At 40.3% G+C, this 27,504-nt stretch overlaps 1 protein-coding gene across 1 annotated transcript in view; it reads right to left on the bottom strand.

Moving 5' to 3' along the window:
• Nucleotides 1-27,504, bottom strand: part of si:dkey-112m2.1 (transmembrane protein 132C) — an 88,581-nt gene that overhangs the window by 58,842 nt on the left and 2,235 nt on the right. Inside the window, exon 2 of the mRNA XM_035526730.1 lies at nucleotides 2,195-3,092. Within this exon, the coding sequence (XP_035382623.1) occupies nucleotides 2,195-3,092 (898 nt within the window). The remainder of the gene's footprint in view (nucleotides 1-2,194; nucleotides 3,093-27,504) is intronic.

Here is a 27,504-nt window from a genome sequence, read left to right as displayed (position 1 = left end):
AGATCAGCGCACACCAATAAATGGCAAAATAATTTGTTAAACTGAATCAATAAAATCTTGATGAGTGTATGCGTTAATAAAAATGTCCGTCTTAGGGTCGCAATTCACTGAGGAAAAAAAAAATCAATGCCTTCTTATCAATTTGTTGATGAAAATGCTCTCTATAAGGAAAGCTACTTGTGAATTTATTAGCATAGGCTACATCCTAGAGGGACACACATAAACGTGTTAGAATGTTCAGTCTAAATTCCAATGCAGCAGGGACTATTTATCTTCTGTTAGATTGTTAATTTGTTCATTTGGGAGGCATGTTTTCATTTGCATTATGAATGAGGTGTAAATCCCATTTTCAACCTGTTACAGTTCTCCAAATCACTCACGAGCCAAGATTCAGTAAGTGCATGCCAAAAAAACACACAATGGCACGTCAAACTGTTTATACATTCAACTATGTTGCTCAGGAGTAGAGGCATGAATGTACAGTATTTTATTCAAGAAGCATTTATTTTTGGTTAAGGTCACAGATGATGGTCTAACAGTAGCTTGTGCAAGTTTTCTGGTTTGCTAGTATATCAAATAATAATTGGGGGGAAATCAGACCTTGGTATTTCTCCTCAAACCTCAAGCCTGAGGGAAATTTTCAGTGATGGCAGGGGTTATTATGGAGGACACATAATATACATTTGAAATTCATGTTGCCATTAAAAAGTAAACCAAAATAAAAGCAAATGTTGCATGTAGCCCATGGTCAGGACAGATTACCACTGCATGGCTAATGCTGTTGGACAGGGAATATATGGGCAAGAATGAGTTGATATAGATTATACTAAAGCTAATAATGAGCTTGAGCTTTGGCTCCAGCAGAGAAAGTGACCATGCATACATTTTGTTGTTACACACACACACACACACACACACGCACGCACGCACGCACACGCACACACACACACACACACACACACACACACACACACGCACAAACACCTTTAGCCAGGAACCCTAGAGAAATATCCATATCAACAGTGCTCAGATGGTCAATGCTAAAATAAATAAATAAACTAAATAAATAAATAAATAAATAAAACAAAATCCAGCCTGAAACAAGAACAGAGCCGAGCCAATCTCCAGGGGGCAAGAGGACTTGGAGTTGCCACAAAGCCATTTAGCCATCATGCAGCAATGATGAAAGCAGAGAGCAAACCCTTTTAAAGGATCTTATCACACAAAGCAAACAGAGGAGACTCTACAGAGAAGGCCTACATCACTGAAGATTTGTCCACTAAAACCTCATCGATGCACTTCTTATAAACATGGGCTGCCACTAAGGAGTGGGCTTCTTTTTTCAGTCTTTTACATTAATTAAAATCTGGCTGATAACCATATTACAAACACATTTCTGATGTTTAAAGTACTTCAGAGCAGCTCAGAGGTGCTCCAAAGACAACTTTGAGCTCCATTAGCTCTGATTAGAGGTCTAGGTCCATCTAAAATAAGTAAGCACAAAAAAAGCACAGGCAGCCAACACCAAAATGAAAGCAATATATATGTTCAACAGCTAATAAATGGAAAAATAACCCTCCTCCCTTATACTTCTAGATCTGATATATGTTTACACAGTACACAAGGTTCCCACTGAGAGCAGAACACTTAAAGTTCATCATCAGTCACACAGGAGAAAGCAGTTATGCTTTAAACTAATGCCCTGCTTGACAAATTGGCTGAGCCTTTTGTCAATGCGTAACTCAAGGCACATGGCTGGTTGCATGCATGGTGCTTTAGATCTCAGGCGGCACAACTGGAAATTAATACCAATTTATCAATTGTTTATGTACAAGCACACCTAATAAATCCAATAGCAAATTCTTGCACTTCTTGCACTCTGAGTCAATTCAGAGAGAAATTCACTACTGCCAAATAACATTGTTTAATAAATAAAAGAAAATTCAACATGCAATAAATTCAGGGAAGATACTTAAATAAATTATTTTGGAAAGTAATCCTCATAAAGAAGTCTATTATTTTAATTTGACATTAGTAACACATTAGAGAGTGGAATCTTCATATTTTTCATCAGTTATCCAGCAATTATCTAAGCATTCTGCATCTCTTAAACACATTTCAGATAGCTATGCAGTAGGTTTCATCTGTTATCAAAAAAGGTATGAAATTGATGTGATAGGAGCTGTTTTCTCACCTGAGGGTGAATATCTCCACAGAGGACAGAGTGGAAGCAGCCAGGAAGGCTGACACTGTCTCCTTCTGCCTGACAGGCCTGGAGGGCACCATCACCACAAAGTTGCCATCCAGCCGCACCTCAGAGAGTGGCTGTAGCAGACGCACGCTCCCAATCCTCCTCATGGGCGTTGGCCCTGAAAAGTACCCAGCTGGCCCCTGTTGCTCCGAATGAATGGGACTGACCTTGCGGGAGTCCTCTGAATTGCAGTCACCAGTGTCGGTGGATTGTACCATGTAGTAAAGTTCCACAGGTGTGCCCTCGGCCTGCTCTGGTGCCCTTTGTCTACCAGGTACTATGCTAGGTGGACTAAACCAGCTGGGCAGAGGCTCCAGCTCCGCCACACACAGGCCCAGTTCTCCTTTCAAACGGCAGGTGCCTCGCACCTCCTGGGTCTCATGGAAGGCAAACATTCTGACGCATGGGAGCCTGTCCACTGTACTGTAGTCATCCCAGTCCCGGCCCACGACGTAAAACATAACCTGTACCTTCGGCCAGCTGGGGTGGATGCGCTCACTTATAATGAAGGTCTGGACCTTCCAATTGAACGTGAACAGTGGAGAAGACATGGACGGTGAGGAAGGGTTGTTGAAGAACCCAGGGCCCAGGAGCTCCATGTGCACAGGCTGCTGCACGGAGAGGGGCCCGTAGCTGGCATTGACGATGGGCATCCTCCTGGCCTGCTGGATGAAGAAGAGCTCGGTGCGGGCTTGCAGACTGGAGTTGCGCATAATGTCCTGGTTGGCCTCTTTGAGGAAGAAGGCCTGCTCGGCATTCAACACCTGGTACTGCACAGGCAGGTACATGGGCATACCGCCAAACCTCTGCAAGCCTTCCAGAAGCAGCCTGCCATCCATCACTGCCACAGAGGAGAGACAGGACAGGAAGAGGCATTACTCATCATTCTGTTATACTCACTTCCTCCACAGTAAGACCTCCATCCTGGACGCAGGCTGTAGTAGTTGCTTAGAACCTCTCAGCAGATCACAAAGTGAGTATCATTTGTCTCTGACTCTGTGCACCCACTTTCCACAGCCACATTCCCATCCTAAGCCACCAGACCCCCATATTGACCACCTTCCTCCTGAAGCAACCCTCTACAGATATTTGGACTGATGGAGGGTCCAGAGAGGCCATATTGATTTTGTGTCACTTGCCCAGCATGAGAGAGAGGTATGTGAGATTTGTGACAACTGGTGGTAGGCCCGATGATCACAATCTCAGGCCTGGTGCCAGAGCACAACAGGGACACAGTGACACAGCATTTTAATGGTTTGGAAATATCACACGCATACTTTAAGACACTTTCTTGAGCAGATGGTTTGTGTCGGTGGCTAAACAGTCTGACTCCCTCTTACATAGCAGCTAGCTGTATTTGTGAAGCAGTTTTTTTGTTTTAAAGTGTTGTGCTTTTCTTCTGTTCTCTCTCTATCGCTCTCTCATGTAATCACCACAAAATCCCAACCACATAAATACCAACTCCTAATCAACACACATAATGACATTAAAGTTCTCTGTAATGGATAATGATAGTCCGTAGACAAACATCTGGAGTGGATGCTGAAGAACTAGTCAGCACAGAGAAGATGCCTCTGAGACATCAGTGAAGATGCCTCTCCAACTTTATGTTAATAGCAAGTGGAGTATAAGAGGATAGAGAGAGAGAGCTTGAGAGAGAGGAATAGACAGCACTGCAACAACTGTAACTGTACAGTAATGGTTTTGAAGCCTGGAAGTTTGATTTATTTTTGCCAGTGCAATTTGTAACATTGATTCTATAGACATTGCACCCAGTGTGGCATCAGACTCTGGCATCAGAATTTCATAGCGCTGTGGAACTCAGTTGGTTATTGGAAGGCACCGTAATTACTATTCTTACTTTTATTAATTTATTTTTATGGGCACAAATCCTCCCTGGTCTGGCAAATTAAGTTATTGACCAAAACATGGTCATACCTTAATCCAAGTTTAAATATACCTGAGGAAATATCCAATCATGTAGCATAAAACTTTGTAACATGTAACGATATATAAATATAGCAAGGAACAGGACATTGTTCTAGTCCTGGGCCTCCTATGGAGGCATTCTGGTGGTGCCCTATTAGACTTGAAGCAGGAAGTGGACAAGGGAGCAAGACAGGGAGAGAGAGTCAGATAGAGAGAGAGGGAGAAGCATTTCATCAGCACAGTTCTTGAGCACAGATGCTCTTTTTATCCTCAAACCCAATTACACATGAGTTTGCATGCATGTAGTGACACGCCTAATCACTTCAGAGCTGTGGCACTCAAGCCTGCTTCAGTTGCCATGTGCGCGCACGCACACACACACACACACACACACACACACACACACACACACACACACACACACACACACAGTTGTCATTTGACAGAGGCAACAGTGTAACATTTGATAACATAGACCACAGGATTTTGATTGACAGATTTGAGAATCTTGTAAGAATTAAAGGATATGCCCACTGCTGGTTTAAATCCTATCTGACTGATCGCTATCAATTTGTTCATGTGAACAACGATCTTCTGATCTTATTAAGGTATAGTGTTCCGCAAGGGTCAGTCCATGGCCAACTGTTCTTCACACGCTACATGATACCACTTGGCAGTATAATTCACAAGCATCGTATTAGTTTTTATTTCTACACTGATGACACCCAGCATTACATATAAGCCAAATGATCCCTCCAGTCTCAGCAAAATAGAAAAATGTGCAAAGGAAGTTAAATTCTGGATGCTTTCTCTTATTTAATCCAAAAAAAGATCCTGTTGCTTGGACCTAAGGCAGAGAAAAATAAATTCTTAAATTCCACTGTGAATCTGGATGATTTCTTAGTTATTCCATCCACAAATGCAAAAAGCTCTAGGTTTGATTTGGATCTCTCCTTTGATTTGGATCTGTCATCTGCTGCACATATATGTAATGTAGTTAGATCTGCATTTTGCCACCTATGCAATATCTCCAAACTGCAAAAGATACTATCCTTTAAAGGTGTTGATATGTTCATCCATGCCTTCATAACCTCTAGGCTGGAATACTGTAAAACTCTTCTAGCTGGTTGTTCAAGTAAATCACAAAATAAGATCCAGTATAACCCTATAGCCTTGCACAAACATTTCATTCACAGAGTGCAGGCCTGCTGACAGTTCCTTCAATTAGAAAAATCATGGAAGGTGGTCAAGCATTATCACATAAGGCACCCCAACTTTGCAATAAGCTCCCTGCCCCAATGCAGTTTTCAGATAAAGTTTCAATATTTACATCAAGACTGAAAACATACTTATTTGCACAAACTTTTAGCTAACATTGTATTTACAAAATGTTATTGTCTATCGCTAAACTGACCTGTAAACATCATTTTATGTTTTTCACATACATTGCTAAGCTTTTATGAATGTATAGATTCTATCATTTACTGATCTCACTCAGTAATGTCTACCATGCTCTCTCCATTTTCTTGTTTTACTCTATGCCTCCATCCTTATGCTCTCTGCCTGAATATAAGATTCAGACACACTCTCAATCCTTAACTCTGGACGTAAACTGTATGCACAAACTTTTGGCCAGTACTCTTTGATATATTTTGTGTTTACAAATGTTGTTGTTTGCAATTTTACTGATATATTGCTTTAATTTCCCACTACTCTGTTTTCTGTACTTTTCATGTGTTATTCTCTGTCCACCCCTTTTCTCTGAGCTGTTCCTGCTCCTTCTGTCTGTGTGATCCTGTTCACTTGTCCCTGAATCATATACTACTTCACCATGACATCTCTTGCTTGCAGCATGCCTGATAAAAGAAAACCTTACCTTTTCTGAGTTGGCCCGACACCAGACCTGGTCCTGAGAATCTGACACACTCTCAATCACCAAATCCAAACTAGACAACTTCCTATTTGCCCAAGCATCCGGTTTATAAATTATGACATGCACCTCATACAGCTCTGCAATCTCACACCATATTAGCTATACTTTTTGTGTTATGCACTTTAGAATACTTCCATAATCTTTTCACACAAGAATTGCTAATGTAAGTTCAGTTCTCCCAGCTTTGTCCTTTGTTTTTCTATTGTATTTCTCTATTGTGTTTCTTATCTTACTATTATTTCTGTTCATATGATTATGCTGTCCGGTGTAGACCAGATGAAAACAGGTTCCCCTTTTGAGTCTTGGTTCTTCTTGCATTTTGTCCTCGTAGTCTCACAGTTTTTCCTTATATCATCTTTGCCTTGCTTACTGGGGACTTGGACGCGGACATTTGTAAAGCTGCTAAGTGATGACGTCTGCTGTGAAAAGCACTATACAAATAAACATTGATTCACACACACACACACACACACACACACACAAAACTATATGCAAAATGAGGGTGAGGTACATTTCAGCATGAGGCACAGGAGTGGATCCACTGAAAAACAATCCTGAAGCCATTGAGATTCTATGGGATAAAAGAGGACATATAATTTTTACCTTCTTAATAGCACCTTTCTTCATCATTAAGAGCACTTATCTCTTCTATGGCTTAGGGGTGTTGTAGCTTGTTGTGTCACCTAATAAGTAGCCTTGGCCAGAAACGATATCAGCAGTCAGAATTAAATGATAGATTGAGATGCTCACATCTTTTCCCTTTATGTTAAGTACTACATCAGTGCATTAGGGACTTTTCCCTAAATGATCATCTACAGGCCTTGCCATCTTTCCCCCGGTGCATCTCTGCACACTCTACAATCACCACATACTAAGGGGCCAGGCAGAGAAAGACGAGTTGCCTAAGATGGAAGCTGTTAACATGAAAGAAGCGCAGTAGTTAGGAAGATTGGAGCCTTTTATGGATATATGGCCTCTTTCTGAAGGGCGTATCTTTGCTTCTGTACAATTTAGAATAGTTTTAAATTTTGTCCTCAGGCTGTATGATTTTCAGGGAGAAATGGGGAAAGGGGTGCAAGACATTCATTCATATGAGAAGCACTCTGGAGTGAATTATGATAACATGTTTACAAGTAGTTTGATTTTGTAGTGGCTAGTGTTGAAAGAAACGAAAATAATCCTCCATGCACAAAAAAGCCACAATCTCACAGGAGGCCACAGTGTACACAATCTCACTGGGGGGAACTCCATAGCTCTCTCATTTGGTCTTCACTGCCTCCTTGTTATTATCCTCTTCACTCCTTACAATAACTCCCCATTTCATTCACATTAAGCAATATCTAAAAACAAAATAGGTTTTATTTCCTATGACGTTGGATAAATCAAATAAAATGGCTTTGAGGTGCTAAGGGAAGACATGGTTACAGTGAAACTGGTACCAGCAATGCAACACCAATGCGTCGCCCTAGCGATATTTACATTTCTGCTGTTCTACTGATTATTGTTCAAAAAAGTCCTTGGTAAAGACCTGTAAAGATACAAAATTTATGAAGAGAATGTAAGGGTATATTTGCACTTCTAGTTTGGTTCCTTGGTCCAGACCAAACAAGAAAATGATTCATTGCTATATTTTAGTCCTGGTTTTCTGAGCGTTTACATTTGTATTGTGTTCATACTTCAAACAAACCACACCAGAATTAATTTAGAAACAAATGGAGACCCACCTGCTCAGGCTGTTTGAAAGGCAGCATTCACACTTAGTCTAACAAACCAAACTAACAGAGCAATCACACAAAGGTTCATGTTAATCAAAGCAAAACTACCAAGTCTGAACACACCCTAAGAAATGTGTTTCATCGTCAGAGGCTTTTTTCAGAGGATTTGGGGTGGAAAGATAGATAGACCTGATGGAAACTACAGTGTCACAGCAGGATATAAATTGCACATAAATATGCATAAATTAGGTAAAAATAAGAATAGATTTTTGACATTTATATAAGAACAACATAAGATGTTGCACTAAGTAGCACGAGGTAGATTAATTCACAGATAATATGACTAGGAGGAGCCACAGCATTCACAGTCTTGCAGATACTGTAGACTAAGCAGGTTTCCAACAATAACAAACTGCTTAAATTATATATTTGCTTTTGATGTTTGTTTTTGTAGCACTGGTAGTCCATGTGTTTGATGTGCTGGATTTCACATGCCCCAAGAGCCGCATATCGTGTGTTTGATTTTACATTTCCTAAGATCTATTTTAAGAGTTTGTGTGGTAAACCTGTCCGGGACACTCGCAAAGCAACTGAAATATTTGCTGACAACAGCAAACTAGTGCAGAATAAGTGGAGGCACGGGAGCTATTAACTAATTTAAGATACACTCCCGAGGGGAGCACTGCCTCCAGCTGCTGGCTATGGTCTTCAGGGAATCTTACACGAGTCGGTTTCAGGCCAGCGTAATTTGAGTGCCCTTGGGCTACCATTCCCTCAATTGCCTCAATAAAAATCTATATAATCTTACTGTAAGTGAATGTGTGAGTTGCTCTGGATAATGGCCAACCACTGAGCTAATAGGTAATAATGGTAATCACTCAGAGGCCCCAAACCGGTACACTGGCATGGTGAATCAGAAAACAGCTTTCTGTGTATCGGGTCAATACCATCAAGCAGAGGTACACTCTACATTTTCCATTTGTGCATGCAGATTAAAAGTGCAATCAATAACCAAAATCATACATTAGCCTGTCTGGAAAACAACATGTCTGGAATATCAGATGCTTTGCATACACAATGATGGATGAGTTGCAAAACAATATCTCTTATGGACATGGGAAATAAGTCACCAGATATGTTTGGCTGCAGTGTTATGGTTCACATAACATGGTTCACTTTGTTTTTATTGTGACACTGGTCCTGCATGGTCCCTATGGCTTCATCGGTTCCCGCCACATATGCTTCCATTCCCAAATTGACAGTAAGAGGGAGACACGGTACCATTACCCCAGCCATCCGGCCATCAAACACCCAGCTCCAATTGCCTATGAAGCAAGGGGCAGGAATCCGAGCGTGTAAGCCTCGTTTGAGACAAGCCTGTCGAGTGAGGGGGTGAAAATTAAGCTGAACCACAATGTTGTTAGATGTGAAACAGGCAGAAAGAAAAATGAAAAATGCTAGCCTCCAGAGGTATGCCAGTGACAGACATATCTCAGAAAATGAATTAGCCTCCGTCTCATATTCAAATGCAGAAGAGAAAAAAACATAACCTAGTTATGTGGCTCATAATTTAGCCGCAGCATACAAAAAACATCTTAAGAGTTTTGAACAGAGTTACTTTCCTATTATTGAGGACATCCTTTTTAAATGTTTACGTTCAGTAATATCTGCCAACTACCATGAATCTAAATTAAATGATTGGGAAAATCTAAAATAGCCATGTCATTGTGTTGACATCAGTGTTGTTCATAATGATCTCATAGCGACTCATCTCAATTAAGTCTCAAAGGTAATTGCTTTTCATGCAAGATGCTAAAAATCCATCTCTTCCATTATCTTCCTAGTTAGGCACCTCTTTATCAAAACAGAAGCAATTGTGCAGGCCACTAATGCTATCAGGGAATCCTTCCCATGAATGAGCAAAGTGACCAGATCCAGCAGCTAGGGAAAACATAAGGTGCATTCGGAAAAATAAAATGGTTTTTTAGACACTTCAGTCCTATCTGCTGCGTGCTGATCTCAAGTGCACTGTAGTGTTGCTGGTATGGAGGGCTAGAAATGGGGAATCTACTCAGGACGCCCGGTCATTTACTAGGAATGAACCGAGGGAAATGTGCTAAGATCAAATATGCTACTGTGCTACTGATCAAATACAGTTGAATTAAAAAAGTTCTAGCTGTTAGAATAGAAAGACTAAAACAGCCCCACATAATAAACCACTGTATCAAGAAACAAAAGGTACATTTGCAGAAGGAAAATTTTCTTCTGATCATGCCTCCAGGGATATATTTTCCATGACAAATGAAGAATAGGGAATGGTGAAAGCAGAGGCTGGTGGACCACTCAAATGAAAAGGCATACAAAGACAATTTTATTTCAAGTAAAATTTTTAATTTGCTGTACACTTTGTTGCATTCCACTTTTGTTCTTCACTGATTATTACACCATTGCGCTTGGGGATGTTTAACTGTTCAGTATTTATAATGGTGCTTTAACAAAACTTCATTCGCTGGTGTGGAATATAGTTTTGTGCAATACCTGAGCAATAGCTGTGACAAATGTACTGATCATTGTTGGCTGTTTTTGCTGTAGGTTATATTCTTGCTGTAGTTCTTGCTGTAGCTGCAGCTAAATGTAACTACACATGGAAACCATGCAGTATAAGACTTTGGAGATTTATTTTGATTAAATATCACAGGGGTCTTACTTCCTTCTCAAGGAAATGTCATTATGCAGTACTTTGGGGAAATAATGGAAATCTTTTGTGCCCATAAGATCAGATAAGTATCATGAAAGGCTTATTCTTTGCTTACCAGTATTCGACTTGAGGAAATGCACTTTGAGAGACTGAGAGACTAATGCTGATAAGGCCTCAAATGGATTGCATATGCAAGAAACAATTAAACTGCTCTTCTGAATTTAAAAAACAACAAAAGTTTCTCCGAATGTCTTTAAGTCTTTCTTGTGAAATTAAATGTGATGAGACACATTTACTAAGATGATCAATGGATAATTACTATCCTAATTATTTCCATCCATATATACACATTCTTCAGATTTGCCAACTCACTCTGCATAATAAGCATACAGATCATTTTTACTTTGTTCAGACTTTGTGCTTGTCTGCCAGCAGCTAGTCAGGAAGGCAGAATCAGGAAAATACAATTCCAAACTGCTGTAGCCTCTTACAGCCCAGGCCTCAATCTGGTTCATGTAATGGTTCTAAACTGGGCCTTTGGGTAACACACACACACACACACACACACACACACACACACACACACACACACACACACACACACACACACACACACACACACACACACACACACACACACACACACACACACACACAGTGTGGCATATGCAGGTCAGAGCCTGCAGAGCCGGGTCAGCCAAGCAGCGTTCCACTCTCAGCTCTTAGTGGTAGCATAAATGAGGATGACAGATATAATTTTGTTTACAGCAAAACTTGTTTATTCAGATATTTGATCAGCCAAAAAAGTGCAAAGGGCACAATAAATCAACCCTGCACACTGAGACATGGTTGCACTGCAGTGAAGTGCGTAGGCTGGCAAAACTAAAAAACTCACTGTACAGCCCTTCTGTTGGCTGATTCTCCCTTTCCAATGTTGGTTTGGCAGGATTTTCACACAAATGGTACAGATGAAAAATAGAATAATTTCTTCCCAATTTTTAAACACTAAGCACTGAAACAAATTTGTAGTAATGCAGTACATAACTGCTCTCAGACTTCAAAGTGTTGATCTGCAGGTCCCTGTGTTTAATGTGTTCTTCTGATGGCGAGGCAGGCAATTCAAAGGCCTGCACACCCAACCAAGTCTCAGATAGCCCTCAGCTACTCAGCATCGGCCCCAGGAGCAGTGAAAGAGGGGGGAGATATAGTCAGAGCATTTTGTATTTCTGTACTCAGAAACGAGATGATCTCCAGGCCTCCAGCATGCTTTACGCTGTGCTCGGGGACATGTGCTGGCCTCTGAAACAGTGCCACAGTGAATCGAGGCTTTCTTTATTCCAGGATAACCCCCCACTCCCCATTTCCACTGGAACTGGACTATGAGGATAACGTTATCTATCAGCTCCCTGTCCCCCACCCCGAAGACATTGTAAGTAAGAGCGAAGAAAGTTCAGCCAGATAATTATCTCTTGGTGCCTCAGGTTTTGCTGAGGAAAAGCTTTTCAGAGTTTTCTTTCTCTTTATTGCAAGTCATAAAATAGGGCACCGCCTCATAAAATGTCTCTATATCGCCATGGCATTCTTTAAAAACCCGTCTCTTGATTGAACATCAGTGCAACATGAATTATAGGTGCACCCCACCCAAGGTCACTGAGTAGATAGTAGATACCAATAAATTTATCTTAGACATTGCCAAGGATGGCTAACCTGCAGCATGGAAAGACAAGCCTGCCGGAACTGTAGGTTAGTTAAAACTGGCAAACTGACTAACATAGTCAAGAGTAAAGCTCCTGCTGTGATCCCAGAGTTCTCATAAACTCTGGAGAAGCAATGCTGTAATTGCAATGGATTGTCATCTGTATTTGCAAATCATCTGTATTTGCTGCATGGAATATTAAAACAGATACGCATTAAGGACAGAAGCCGATGGTTGCATCGGGTACAGTGATCACTGACAGGGCTGTAGCCTCCAAACATATTTTAATTCTTTCATCTTTGAGACTTTTGGCATGCATATAAGAAAGAAAGTGTAAGCAGTCTATTATTAAAAATGGAACCATCTTAACAACAACAAATGGAGCACAACAAGTACAATGTTGTTAGTGATACAGATGCGCCTCAGGGGTGCAATTAAGCCTGTTTATTTGACTTATGATATTAACGTTCAGTTCACCTCGCTATGTGCTGTTTTTGGACAAATACAGTTGACTCTTATAAACTCTTATAAAGCTTTACATGTTGGCACTGCTTCGGGATATTTTTTTCAGTAAATTTGTTGCTACATTATTTTAAAGATAAGAGTCTTCATTCCATCAAAGCCCCAACATAGTGTTAAGAGTGTGTGCAAGTCATACTTTAAAGTATTTCTGCTTTTGCCCTCTAAGAAATTTGATGCAGTGAAATATTTATGGCAAATACAGAAAAGTTTGTGAACCCATTTAAAAAGATCTGGATTCCTGTATGACTGGCAGAATCTAAAATGCAATGTGGTCTTCATTTTTGGAATAGTAATAAATTAGATAAAGACAGTCTTATTTAATAAAACCAAACAAAACACATTTTGCACTGACATATCTTTACTGAAGGAATGGTTTAAACAATCAAAGTAATTCCTGGAAAACCCCTGTACCTAAAGAACCTCCTTATCGAATTCTGCAATATCCCCATGCACTGCTCTTTGTAGTAGTCCCACTCCTAAGGAGAACAGTATCACTTCTGAATTTCTTCCATGTTTAAAATATCTGCCTGGTTGACGATGGCCGTAGTATTAGAAATGCCCTTTGTGAAACCTTCCAGTCTAATACATTTAAAAGACCCTTTTTTTCTGAGAAACTCTGAAATTTCTTTTGAACAGGCCGAATTGCACTGAAACAGAATCTGGTTGAGAAGAGCTGGAAACCAAATTAGTTTTTTTAATAGTCAGGCAGGTTGGCTCTAGGCCAGAACTGACTGAAGCACCATACTGTAATTAACCTCATTACAAGGGGTCATTTAGCCAGAAGTTCACAAACTTTTTTCATCAGTGACTTTGTTTGATTGTTTAAACCATTTGTTCTATAAAGATGTGGTCAAGCAAACTCTTGTGTGTGTTGCATGCACAATATGCATGGTTTTGATTTATTATTATATCTTTGGTGAAAATCAGATCACACTTTAGAAGCCAATTATGTAGAAATCCTTCCTAATAGTTTCAAAGGGGTCACAAACCTTTTCTTGCAACTATATGCTATACATACTCACGTCACACAAAGATTTATTTTTGGATTTAATTTAGCTTTAAAACAGGATTTTGTGACAGCCTTGCTGATACATCTATTTCATTTTCAGGGCTAATAGAAATTTCGTTCTTCAGCATTTATACAAGGCACCTTCTACAACCACCACGGCAGAAAGTTGCACTCTGCAGGGAAGGAGGTGAGGTTGAGTGGCCGTTCAAGTGGCACTACAATGGCACTACAAAGAGCAGAAAAATGACTTGAAAATGGTTTTAAAATGACAGCCCCTTATCAGGAAATAGCTAAGCCCACAATAGGCTCCCTTTATTCCATTTCTCTAAGGGCAGAAAGGATGTGGGAGGCGGGACTCATGGGGGTGGTGGTTGGGGAAGGCAGAGACAACACCGAATTTCTCACTTCCTCCTGTGTACTACTCAGAAGTGAATAAAGGACAGAAAGTGACCATGGCTAAGGTGACAAGGCAGCGAATCAAACACAGAAGCGTCAGTGATGGTAATGGAACTTTGCCGAGCAATCTCAGGTACTGTTATTTCACACTGTGGCCAATATCAAGTATTGACTGGTATTATTGTCTGTCACTGGGTGCAGAAACACCTTCTCTGCTCTGCTAACCTCTTTAAGCTCTCCAAGATCTATTAAAGAACTTAATTATGAGATCAATACCTAAGCCTCTTAGTATCGTCAAGCCAAGCACAAGTTAACCATAAATTTTTCCACTCAAATCTAGTGAGCAATTCTGAATGGCACCTTCCAAAAAAGTCTTGGTGTTTGTGTCTGTGATTATATCGACCAGACTAAAAGAGGCCATCTAAACCCCTCTACTGGCCCTGAAGTTCTCTGCTCCTTTCTCAGAATGGAGAGAGGGCCAGGATGTTATAGTTCAGGGCCTGTCAGATTTCTTGTCACAAGCACACCAAGAACCACATGCAAATCCTCCAATGACTGCTCTCATCCTAATGCGAGCTGCAGGCCTCGCAGACAACGGCTCCGCTCCTGCGTCATGCTCGCAGTTCCAGCTGCTGCCTGCCTTCCTACTGCTGTGAGTGGCAGCCACAGAGTATTATGGGTGGTCTCTTTCAAATCGACACGTCCACGTTTGTAGCACAGCATGTACAAAAGTTCTTGCTGGCATGTGTGTCTGTGTATTTGTGCTACTTTTTGCTGTGAAAAAGAAGGATAGAGCCATCTATACTTTTATTTAAATACACAGAGTCACATACTCATTCAAAATGCTTTGGAATGCCCCAATGACTATTACTGCCTTCGAAAGGCCAACTGTCCTGTCTTGCTATTTCATTTACACAGAACAAATACAGGAATGGTAAAGACATGAATAATTTCATATGAATAGGGCGAGTTATTTTTTGTAAACAGAGGATAATTAAAAAGACTCCCAAGTGACATGATGACAAAAATGCTGCCCACGAAAAGAGGCAGCAGTGATGTGCCTGGTGGCTCGGGCTGAATCTCAGCTGGACCATGTGGCATCCGGGGGAGTCATGGTGACATGCAAGCGAATGGCCCCTGGAGGAGACCTGAACAGCAGGAATCACGTGGTTCTCCTCCGAGTAACGCACTGAGACACTGTGATGCCGTGCTCCTGATGGCTCGGAACGATGTGGCAGGCAACAGACAGCTCAGAGTAACTGTGTGCCACCTTACACATCCCACTCTGGCAGCAGTGTCATACAAAACAGAGAGAGAACTAGAAGGGCTAGAAAAGGTGAGAAAAGTAAATTAAACATTGTACGAAGTACACATCAGTGCACTCAAACTGAGTAACTCAGACTCACTACCCATTTTAATAGAAACACCTGCTGTGCACCTTCACTGATTGTACCAGACGAAGAGGCCAGTCATCTTATACGTACATTTTATAGAAGTACAATTACATACTTGTCATGCAGTGTGTCAACCACCTTCAATCCCAGTCATGAATGCAGTTTCAGCCCACAGGACAAGATACCAGGTGAATAGTGGGTCATTCTGAGTACAACAAGGATACTGACATGATAGTGGCATGTTAGGGGGTGTTGTGCTGCTATGAATGCATAATATACAGAAGTGTTGCTGGAATTATTACATGTGTCACTATCGCTGCTAGGTTGAAAGTAATACTGTCACTCAAAAAAGAAAAACTGATCATTGATGAAGAGATGGAGGATTGCTAAAACAAATGGTGCATGGCAACAAACTGGCTGAAGTCTGTAACTGTAAACCTATAAAGAGTTTGAAATAAATAATGCTTCCAATAAAGTGAATGGAATGTGTATTTAAATGCAGATAAGGCATTGATACACATACAAACATGCCCATGCACGCTCTTTCTCTCTCTCTCTCTCTCTCTCTCTCTCTCTCTCTCTCTCACACACACACACACACACACACACACACACACACACACACACATTCCTTTGTACTCCTATATGTACACCAATCTCGAGCATGTGGAGAAGCTGGAGTGTCTCTTGCTGGTGGAAGGATAACGAGCAGAAGGTGCCACTGGAGATGGCATCAGCACTGCTGCAGCAGCAGCTCACTGATACCATGTCTGAGCAGCACATCCCTCGCTCTTCACTGCCTCCAGTGGCATCTCCAAGAAGCATCTGCCTCTGAGCCAAGTGTTGAGTGCACACACACACACGCACACACTCATGCAACCGCACACATTAGTACACCCATGCACTTGCACGAGCACATGTACACACTCGCACATGCATACTTGCACACATGAACTGCTTCCCCTGGAACGACAGCCATGGTCACATTCCCCAAAGCAGCAAGAGTCAATATTTACAGGATGCCAGCAGAGCAAGCCAGAAGCCAAAGTCAACCATTTGCACGCCCAGGCTGTCTGACTAATTGGGTACATTTGTCTTTCGTTTAGGGGTGATTGAAGTCCAGTAACAGATCCAGCCTACCCAGCGGAACCTCACGACTGAAGTCGCTGTGCCAGTACTGAAATGCAGGAGAGGACACAGAGAACCAGGAGCTTTATTATGTTCAGAAGCTCTCTTACCCAGCCGCTCACACCCTGATCTGAGGCTATTAAAAATGAAAAGAGCAGCCTACTGTTCTGTGGCTTCAACCTCACCCTCTGCTAAATGATCGCCATGTCAAAGAGAGAGAGACTGTAGCAGAGTCATTCACTCATCTCCTCACTTGCTCATAGATAGCTGGGAGGAGTGGGGATCAGGCAGGGTTTCTCCATCACCCATGTGGCATCAGACTGAGATGAGGGCTTGTTTGGATGTCTCTCTACCACTGGTCTGAACGGGACATGCTTTGTATAATCTTATTAGTGTTATTACCCCTCGCCTCCTAATACAGACACTCAATTATATGCTGAAAACCTATTTTGACAGGTGAAATGTCTCTCACATTATATGCCTTGGTTATTACCTTAAAAATCCCATTAAACATATTACGTGTAACATTTACAATTGAATTATGTAAAAACTGTCTAATATTCACACTGATTATGTACAAATATGGATCTAATGGAGCAAAAAGTGATGGCAATTAAATGGCCAGGGCAATTACCCTGGAGAATTATATCCACACAGACACAGCCTGCATGATCTCAGTATGAACATAATTTATATAATTGGCCTTCATTATCTGGGAAATAATCTTGGGTATGTGGGCAATGGGTTTTATGAAGTAGAGAAGGTGAGTAATAGTTGATAAAATTATAATAATTTTGATCTATTTTCTTGGGTCTGGTTTTCACAGTGAAAAGAGACGGGCTGGAGGAAGACTGAGGTACCATTTTGTGTCCATTCAAGTAGCACAGAGAAAACACTGGGAGAAAAAAGTGAGCGCAGCAGTGGATGAAGTGAGGAGTGGCACAGACTGCGGCACTTCTAGGGCTTTCATAGTTTTTTCCTAATACACTTTTACTATCATTTTAATTTGGACATAGGGGACATCGCATCATCATGTTTCAGTAAGATATAGACGACAATAGAGTTAATATATCACCCTAGTTTTGTCTACATTATGAAATTACAGCCACATCATAAAAGCTTGATACATTTGTGCCAAGAAAACTTTTTTTGCACACTTTGGCTGTGTTTGTTGCCTGGGCTATTTAAGGCCTGCAAGGCATTTTGCTTAAGGGGCCTAAGGTGTGCAGAAGTGCTGCTGAATGTATGCTATGTGGTTAGCAAGCAGGGCCACATGCTTCCCTTACCCTCAGCTGGCAGGACCAGATAATCTATTTCAGATGGAAGGTGTAGGTTGGGCCGTGCATGCTTGCATCAGTCCTGTAGCACATGTGAGTCCATATCACAGCGAGCCTTAGACATGTTTATTAAATGGGGAAGAAAAGATTTTGCCATGTGGGGAGACTGAAATTGGCATGCTCAGAAAACCTGGACCATTTCTGCACAGTTAATTAAGATAAAACGATTCAATTCTGCAGTGATGGAGGCCCGATTGGGCCCAAGCTGCTTATGGTGGTTGCTCTGATTAGGCGCCAGCAAACGCATTCCATGAGATTTTGATGCGAGACAATATTCCCATTTTCAATTACACACATGAACACCCCCCTAACTACCAAAAGTGACTCATTTGCATGATTGAAATATAATTACAATATGATGAAAACATAGTGCTGTTGTGTTTGGTATTAGAATGGTTTTCATTTTTGCTACTGTTTTTGTTTAAGTTTTTTTGTCAGAAGACCTTTATTTTACTGAAAAATAATTGATGCACTTGGAGATCATTTAAATAAGGTTCCTAATTTTTTTTCTATACACATGTGTCTTCTGCTTTCACTAACTCACTGGCCTCTAGGAATAATAAATGGCAATAATAATTAGTCTATATGCAAACAACAAATGCTGCCTCATGCAAAGATGTTGCACATGGTTGTAATGCCAAATATTTGCCTAAAAGGGACACAGAAACATTGTCATGCATGACATAATTTACATTTTCACATTCAAGCTTATGAGCTCAGAAACATGATGGCGACAAAGTTACACTGCCAAACCAAAATAACTTTGTGTTGTCTGTATTGTTTTTAGTAATCACTACACAACTATACTTTATTAGGCTTGTTACTCCCCTGTCATGCAGTCATTTTCATTTTGAACCAGTCACATATACCACAGATGAGATTTCTAATCGCTAATGGAAAGTTTTAATTATGCACTAATATCCTATTAACCCTGGCCTCAGTATACTTAGCCACAGTAGGGGCCTTTTTAATACAGTGTTGAAATGTGGCTTATCCTTGCCTCTCTAAATTGCCCTGCACTTTTGCTGCTTTGCTGGAGGGCTGCTGTTTCCCTGTGGCTCAGAGAAGGCTGTAGGAGTCACAGCTACCCATGCTGAGCCCTACCCTACCTGTGCGTTTGCTCTGTGAGGAGGTGCGCTCAGCCCTGATCTCTCGGGACAGCCTATCACCTCCTACCTTTTCACTCTCCACTTGCAGCCCATCTGGTATGTCTCAGCGGACACATGGGCCTTTTCAGACCTCAGGAGGGACATTGGCTGAAAAGGCAGAGCAGGCCTGGCAGTGGTGAATATCATCGCCTGTCACTGCTCAAGCTCATATAATAGGAAACAGACGTTCAATGGATAAAGGTCTTAGTTAATATGATGTACCTGACTTCTTGTCTGTGATATCTTGCCCAGACATCTTATGCCTTAATTCCTATCACGCAAGCATACTGTCTGAAAACTGAAAAATATATCCAATGTCATATTCTTTAAAGTGACTAGAACATATTACTGAGACAAATGTTGTAGTGCAAGTCTGGTCTCAGTCTCAAGACACCAAATTAATGGTCTCAGTCTCGTCTCATCCCCATTTGGATGCGGTCTTGGGTGAGGCGGACTTGGAAATAGTTTTCGAGGCCTGCCGAGTGTGATGCCTTTGCCTGAGATTATTAGAAACTCAAACTGATTTATTCAATATCAATAATCCATTCAGAATGCTTTCCCTGCATGTTTAAATAAAATCTGCACTCAGATTGGCTAACAGGGAAAAATAATTCATACTCTTCTTGTTCAGTATCCAATCAATGAACACATTTTATTTTGAATACGTGAATACGTTTATTTTCTAACGTCAAGATTGCAAACGTGCATTTACACTCCCTCACATTACCATCTGGAATTATACTGCTTGGTTATGTGTGAAACACCAGAACTATGCACCTTTACTGTGGCCTTTGGTGATTATCTCAACTGTGTCTACTACCCAAAATTCTGTGACACACAGCCGAGGACCAATTTAGAGTGGATGTTTTTATGTCAAGCAGTTTGACTGTCAAGACACAGAAGAAAATATTCAAATGTGAGTTAAATGTATTTCTCTAGTAATTTATTAGTAGTTGTTAAGGTTATTAGTTGATGACTAATTAAAAATAGTTAAATACTTTCAGGTTGTCAGGTAAAATTCTGCCATATGTGCACACTTTTAAACCAAGCACTCCTGAAGACTTGTGTATCATGTTGCATGTTGCTGACATCACCAAATTGTGGACTTGCAGGAGTAAGCTTAGGATGCAATTTGGGATGGTGCTTCATGCCTGTATCTCATGGAATTTTCAGTATTATGCCAACCGTTGGTGTGCTCCTTGCCAAAGTCTGCAGTAAAGGCCTATAGAGGGTGCTCATGAGCACCCCTTTGATCGCCAAAATGAGAACTGTGACACGTGACATCCTACAGTTTCGCATTCCTCACGTGCATGTGCATTTGTGGACTACAATACCATGAGTGCGCCATTTGGAACTGGGCCATAGAATGCATCAGGGTGAGAGTGCATAAATATCAAGTTCAAGATGACAGTCATTTATCATGTTTGGTATGAACTTACTACATCTTCACATGCTCTTTGTTTTCGAGGTGAAGTAAGACCAGGTTACTAAAGTTGTTAGGTAACAGACTATTAGTATTTGTCCATTTAAATATCTGTGTAAATTTCAAGTTTTGTTTTTAAAAATTCATTCGTTGGCTGGGGAGTTTGACTCTCACTGACAAAAAAAAAAAACTGGTCTAGGGAATTTCTGTCATAGGGACAGTGTTAGCTCATTGGTTAAGGTACTTGCCTTGTAGTTGCAAGGTTGCTAGTTCAAGCCCGACCCCTGCCAAGCTGCTGCTCTTGGGCTCCTTAACCTTCTGCTTAAGTTGTATTCAGATGTAATTGTAAGTAGCTTTAGATAAAGGTACCAGGTAAGTGCCATAATGTAGATGCATGTTGGTTTATATTTAGTCGACACAGAATAACCTCACCATCACTTGCTTCCATATGTTACAATGCCTTTATTTGGCTAAGACTAAAATAATAATAATAATTAATAATATTTTAAGCTATATGTTATTTAATGCTATATTTAACAAAACATGATGAAATCAAATTTTTATTAATATCTATCATGTATAATGAATGATTATGAATGTACTATGAATTTCAATCTAATTTGTTTTGTTTTTTTCCCATTTTTATATTATAAAAGAAACCTTAACTCGTCTTGGTCTTGACTTAGACTTGACTGCTAAAAGTCTTGGATTTAGTGGTGTTGTCTACATCACTAATTGACATATTTGAAAAGAGCAATAATAGATTTTTTATTAAAGATAATGGATTTGGTCTAAACTATATTCTTGCTAGCTAACAATAAAATAGATGCACTAGCAAAAAAAAGCAATTTGTGTAGCCATAATAGGGTTTTTGAAAAAGAGGAGAGGGTGCATATATAAACACTTATAACAAATGTTTTCATTAGACTGACTTACAGGACCAATAACAATTACCTTTAGAGCCTATACGACCAGATAATCATATGCCTCCCCATTAAGCTGTTCCAGACAAATAAATTACATTTTTACAAATGTAGAAAGTAAAATAATGTATATATCTATTTTCATGGTCATAGAATAAATGAAAATCAGTTGCCATAAAAATCCACTACTTCAATAAACCCTTTTCAGTAGGTCTGATGTACTCAGATATACTTTCCTGAAGATCAATCTGTATTAGATATGAAAATGCAGGTGGAAATCTGGTCTAAATCCTGGCTACATCACATTTCTATTTCTGTCAGATTTGTTTTTAATTTGTCTTATTATTCTTACAAGCCTTAAAAACATTTAATCTGAATTTAGGTGGAGGGGTATGATCATAAAGAGATATATTTATGTCAGATTATTTAACATGTTTGCTGTACACAGACAAAAAGGACATTGCAAAAAATAATAATAACCCAAGCCTCAGGGCATCATTATCAGCTCTGTTCAGGCATTTGCAAGCCTTGTTAAGATCAAATAAACAGTAAAGTTCAGTTATCATCTCTGGCAATACACTTCTGTGAAATAGGTACATACACTGTGTCATGGAGAGAGTTTTCTCTTCTCTAATTTAGGTTCAGGACAAGCAAAAAACACAGCCCAACAAGTATTAGATGTCAAGAAAAACTTCATTACAAAGAATCCATTCTCTGCAACAAGGAGCAGTTCAGTCTCAAGAGGAAAAGCTAATATTTAACTGTTTGTGATCATCTTAAATAGCCAAAAAGATTTGCAGAGGGAGAACATTCTCACTATGTCTGATTGGCTTGCTAGAATTGTCTCCTGATCACTGTTTCTCACTATTGGTTGATCTAATTAGTCTCACCCTTCTCTCAATAATATGGTAGCTCAGTGGTTAAAGTATATGACTAGTAATTAGAAGGTTGCCAGTTCAAGCCCCCTGCTGCCAAGTTGCCAGTGTTGGGCTTCTGAATGAGGCCCCTTAGCTCAAATTATACTCAGTCATAACTGTAAATTGCTTTGGATAAAAGTGTCATCTAAATGCTGTAAAGTTAAAAGTCTATATCACTACTAAATGTTGTTCTTTACCTATAGCTTACATGATGCTTCACATTGAGGAATCTTCAACTTTCTCAATGGATTACTGTAGATGCCTCTGGTATCTGTGTTTTGTCTGGTTTAGAATAGAATATGATCCTTTTTGAATGTGTTTATGACTTGATAGTATAAAGCAAATAGTCTTCTGTGAGCTGTCTGGCCCTGAACTACTTTCCTAAGAGAGGACAGAAACTAATGTATTTTCTGATCATATTCTAACACTAAATCATATCCATTACTTGATCATTCCACAAATATAAAAGCACACATTCTAATGTTCCCCACATTCAGAGAACTCATGGTTGTCCAATGTAATGGCCTTGGCTCTGTAAAAGCAAGTAGGAACTCCACCATGGTCCAGTTGCAAGGCTAACCAGATACCTTGCTCGTATGTATGTTGTGTAATTTTAAGTATTTTTTGGTTGGTTGGCTGGTTTTTGACAAACCTTGCCATACAATCGATCAATATTTTTATTCAGTTATATTCTTGACATGCACAACTACAGGGATACTGTCTTAAAGCGAGACAGCAGTCTGAATGAAAAGTGGGTATAAAGAAATTATTTAATGCAGCAGTCTGCAGTCTCTATTCATTCTTATTTACATTGTAATTTATGAGGCCTGGTTCTCAATTTTGTAATCACTGTTAGTTAATTGAACAGTTATTGTAGCTGGCTATTTTGTCACATCTGACTCCTAGGTAAAGGGAGAGTGGGAAATCTGCTGGACCCAGACTATGAGAACTATGATTTCAGTACTTCCGACAAATCTACTGCATGCCATGCACCCAATCTCAACTACTGAATAACTGATCAAAGAAATTCTCATGACAGACAGCTAAATAAAAACAAGCACAAAAGTACTTATTATTAAGGAGAGGAAAAAAAGCCACAGGGAAAATGATATCTTTCTCTTGCATTTGCATACATCAAAAAGGCACTGGTGTGACATTAGCGCAGCCCTCAGATCTGTGGTCAGGGATCTGCTTCTGCATACTCAACAGTGTTCAGAAGAGGATGAGTCAATCTCCTGCGGATGTAAATCTCACCTGACAAATCACCATGGGGTAAATTAATAAGATTAGCATATGAAAGAGGTTTGGAAATCTATGACAATGGGATGGGGAAAAAAAGCTAATTACCCCTGAACACACGTGGAGAGTCTTACTTCAGTGCAATGAATAAAAATTAAACAGATGGAGTATTTATCTGTCCATAAATCATAAAATTAATATAGAACATTTCTTTTTAATCTGGTCATATGCACTCTCTTACTGTACCTCTGAAACCTCAATCAGAATTATCCAAATGAGGAAATAACAGGAGACTAATAGTTTCCCACATGTAGCCTATGACATTGTAAACACTAACTGTAACCTAAGCATGTAAGTGTTAGTGTGAGGGGAAAAAACCACACACACTAACAACATAGCAATTAAACCGACCATAGCTGTTTAAGACCAAACAATCAAGAAAATCAAGGATAAGTGGCCAAAAGCCAAAATGCTTTCATTAGTTAGCATGAACAAAGCCACTGCACCATTTCTCCACCTGCTGGAACTCCCCCCCCCCCTCCTCCTCAGAGACCAAAGCGCCGTGTTTATGGAGATTACACACACGGGTGCAGAGAGCCCAATTACCTGCAGCAAATGCACTGCGTGAAGCTCCAGCCTACCACAGCCCACAGCGAAACAAAGGGGATTTTATGGCTCAATTTAAATCCAGGGGCTTTGGCCCTGTCTCCATCCCCTCTACATGGGCCTTTTAAAATCTGATTTATCTCCCTGGGTTTAAAGCAGACCTAAAGGCAAGCCAGAGGCACCACAGCCTGGTGCTTAGTACAGCTTCTGGGGGTCGTCCAGGACTTAATGAGTTAGGCCAAAACCAGCAGAGGGAAAGACCCATTTTCTTGTGGTGAGTGGATCAGATCAACCAGGAGGGGACAAAAAGCAAATACATCAAACATCAAAAGGCTTACAGAGGAAAACCAGAGTGACACCTGGGGTTCCCAGTTTACTGCACAGCATAGGAAAATATCCAACAAAACCTTGGCCTGCCCTGATTGGATAACCATCCTGATTGGAGGACAGTGCTGATTGGAGGTTTTACTAGGTACAGTGCAGTGAGGGAGAAGTACACTAACCATGGGGGATCCAGAGGAAGCAGGTGGGAGAGGAAATTGCCCATCACTCTGCTTTTGCTGTTGTATCTGTCAGCTGTAAGATGAGAAGACAAACTCGAAAGAGCAAAGAAAGACAGAAACCATTCACTTCCACTGAAATGTAGCCAGGCTACAACTAAGCGGCAGCCTTCTTCCTCCTGTTCTTTCAGTTCAACAAACAGGAGAAGGGCAGAGACAAAGGCAAACAGGAAGAAGAGGCGTACTTTAAGGCACAATAAACCCCCATAGAATATATAAATTATGCAAATTTCAGACAGATTTCCCAGTGGGTGTGGCTAAATTATGAACTTTAGGATTGTTGTGCAGAGCCGGTTGTAGCTTGCTTAAGGACTATATGTATAATGAAAATGTAGGTATAAAATGAAGCCTCAACTGCAGGTCTTTTGTTTTTTGGGTGTAATCAAGCCTAAGTAATAATTTGACATTCATTAAGCAATTTACATGTGTTCACACACATATGTATGTGAACACATATACACAAACACATGAACCCATACAAATGAGATCTAAAAAGACAGCAATATGGCAGAAGCAAAATAGCAGAAAAAAAGGTATGGAGGAAATCTAAATGTTTTTTGTCTACTCTTAGATGTACTGTGTCTGATGAGGAGATTTTCTGAGAATATGAGTAATCCAAATCACAAAAGGCAATGTGAGAACAGACACTGTAGACTACATGAAACCATCCATTTTTTACAAGGTCTACTAAATTAGAATTAGTTTTTTTTTTTATTCTAAATGTTTAAATATACCAAATATAGCAGTTCTTTTTTTCTATTCTGTTGCTCTAGGCAATGTTGCTCAAAATTGGAAAAAAAAACTTTTAATACTCTGCAGTAGTTTCCTGCGGTTTAGATTTTTGAGTTGTTCACAAATAGAATGTAAAATTTGGTATTTCTTGTGTTACATCAGCACTATTCAGTTTTTTTTTTCATACGAGACATATGACTTCAGACTGTCATTAAGTAGTTTTGTTTAGATTAATTAAAAGACTGGAGGTTTAATCAAACCTTTTTAATTTAAGATGAAGACATTTTAAATAGGGGCTTGTTTATGTGAATCCCAGAAAAAAAACACTGAAACACCATTTTAAACACCAACTCATATATATAGCCTGCTTTTAACCTTCTGAATCCCCTCTTGGGAAAGATCTGCTTTGTGTTTGTGTCTTCATCTCCCTACCACATTCATTACTTAGGATTTAGGAAGACTTTTGAGGCGGCTTAATTTGTTTTAACAAAGGATGCTGAGATTTTAGCATGTCATCTTGCTGTCAGAAGGTTGACAGATGCTGTTTTAAACTCACACAGCCCCAGGGAAGACAAGGAAAATATCTGAACTGGAATCAATAGAGAATTGGTGGATGAAAGAGTGAAGAATCAAAATGAGGAAAATGAGCAGAGGAGGATACATTTCAGTAGTGGGAGAGAGAGAGAGAGACATATGACACATAGACAGACGGACAGACAGACAGACAGACAGAGAGAGAGGCAAGCATGAACCCTCTCCCAGGCCATGCTGGGTCTGGGCATGGGAAGTGCAAATGGTAAGCTGTCTGACTAATTCCGAGTTAGCTATGGTAATGTGTCCAGGCTGCCTGCTGAGAGCTGCCTGTCTCGCTGGCTCTGATGTTGTCTTGTAGTGGCAATGAGTGTGTGCACAAGCACTCCCCTCCTCAGGAGCAATGTGCAATATTCCCACTGGTTCCAGTAATCTGGAAGGAGTCCACACAAACTTTCATGATAATGCATGCATACTCCTAGCATTTTCTACTCAATGAGACATGGAATGTCTTTTGATAAAAATTCATTGTGGAAAACATATTCTTCACAAATCTAAAGATGCAGGCCAGACCTATTCTCTGTTATAATAATACAAATTCTGAAGATTGATCGCAACAGTGTGCACTTTGTCTAATGCTTTCAAGATACTAAATAAATAAATAAAAGATTTATGGTGGAAACCAACATGTTCCTCTCACAAGAATGGCTGCGCAATGCTTAAACGCAGCCGTGGAAAATGTGAACATGGAAAACGTGTGATGCAAACAAACTAGACAGCTTTGCTTAGCAGAGCTCTTAAGGAGGCTGTCAGGTGGCTGCTGATTTATTTGGGCCAGGTCCAACCACACACTGTCCATGTGTTTATTTTTATTGGTACTGAACAGGAAGCAGCAGAAGATTGCTGGCAGCTGCCCTGCATTATGAGAAAGGTGATTACGGCCCCCGTCTCTCCATAGCCAAAGATCAGTGAGACAGAGACAGACAGCTCTTGTAATCACTCTTAATAGCCTTGTTGTTTCTGTGAGTGTGTGTGGGTAATGACGCAGGCACACTGGTTGCAGTTCACAGGGGAGCCAGTATCGTTTCGTCGCCTTACTGCCTTTGCATTGACGGAACAACAGGTGCCTTTGCAACATTCTCAGGCAGCCAACACAGTAGTTGACTTTTCTTTCTTTACATGCATTCGTGGGGGGGGGCTAGTTTGTGTGTTTCTGCTTTTCCTTCTTACCATGCTCATCACCACTCGCTGTGGGGGGAAACGACCTGTTATGATCCTGCGTTAATCTGAAGAGGACCAATCAGTGTAATGTACTCCTCTAGTCTCTGCATCCAATGTTTACGACCTCTATTTCCATATTATGAAGCTCATAAACTGTTTCACTACTGTAGGTAGTGCTGTTTGCTAAATTAATGAT

Source organism: Electrophorus electricus, chromosome 6 (genome assembly GCF_013358815.1).
Source record: "Electrophorus electricus isolate fEleEle1 chromosome 6, fEleEle1.pri, whole genome shotgun sequence".
In the NCBI taxonomy this organism is placed as follows: domain Eukaryota; kingdom Metazoa; phylum Chordata; class Actinopteri; order Gymnotiformes; family Gymnotidae; genus Electrophorus; species Electrophorus electricus.
Note: the sequence above shows the minus strand (reverse complement) of the source record. Positions and strands in the feature narration are given on the sequence as shown.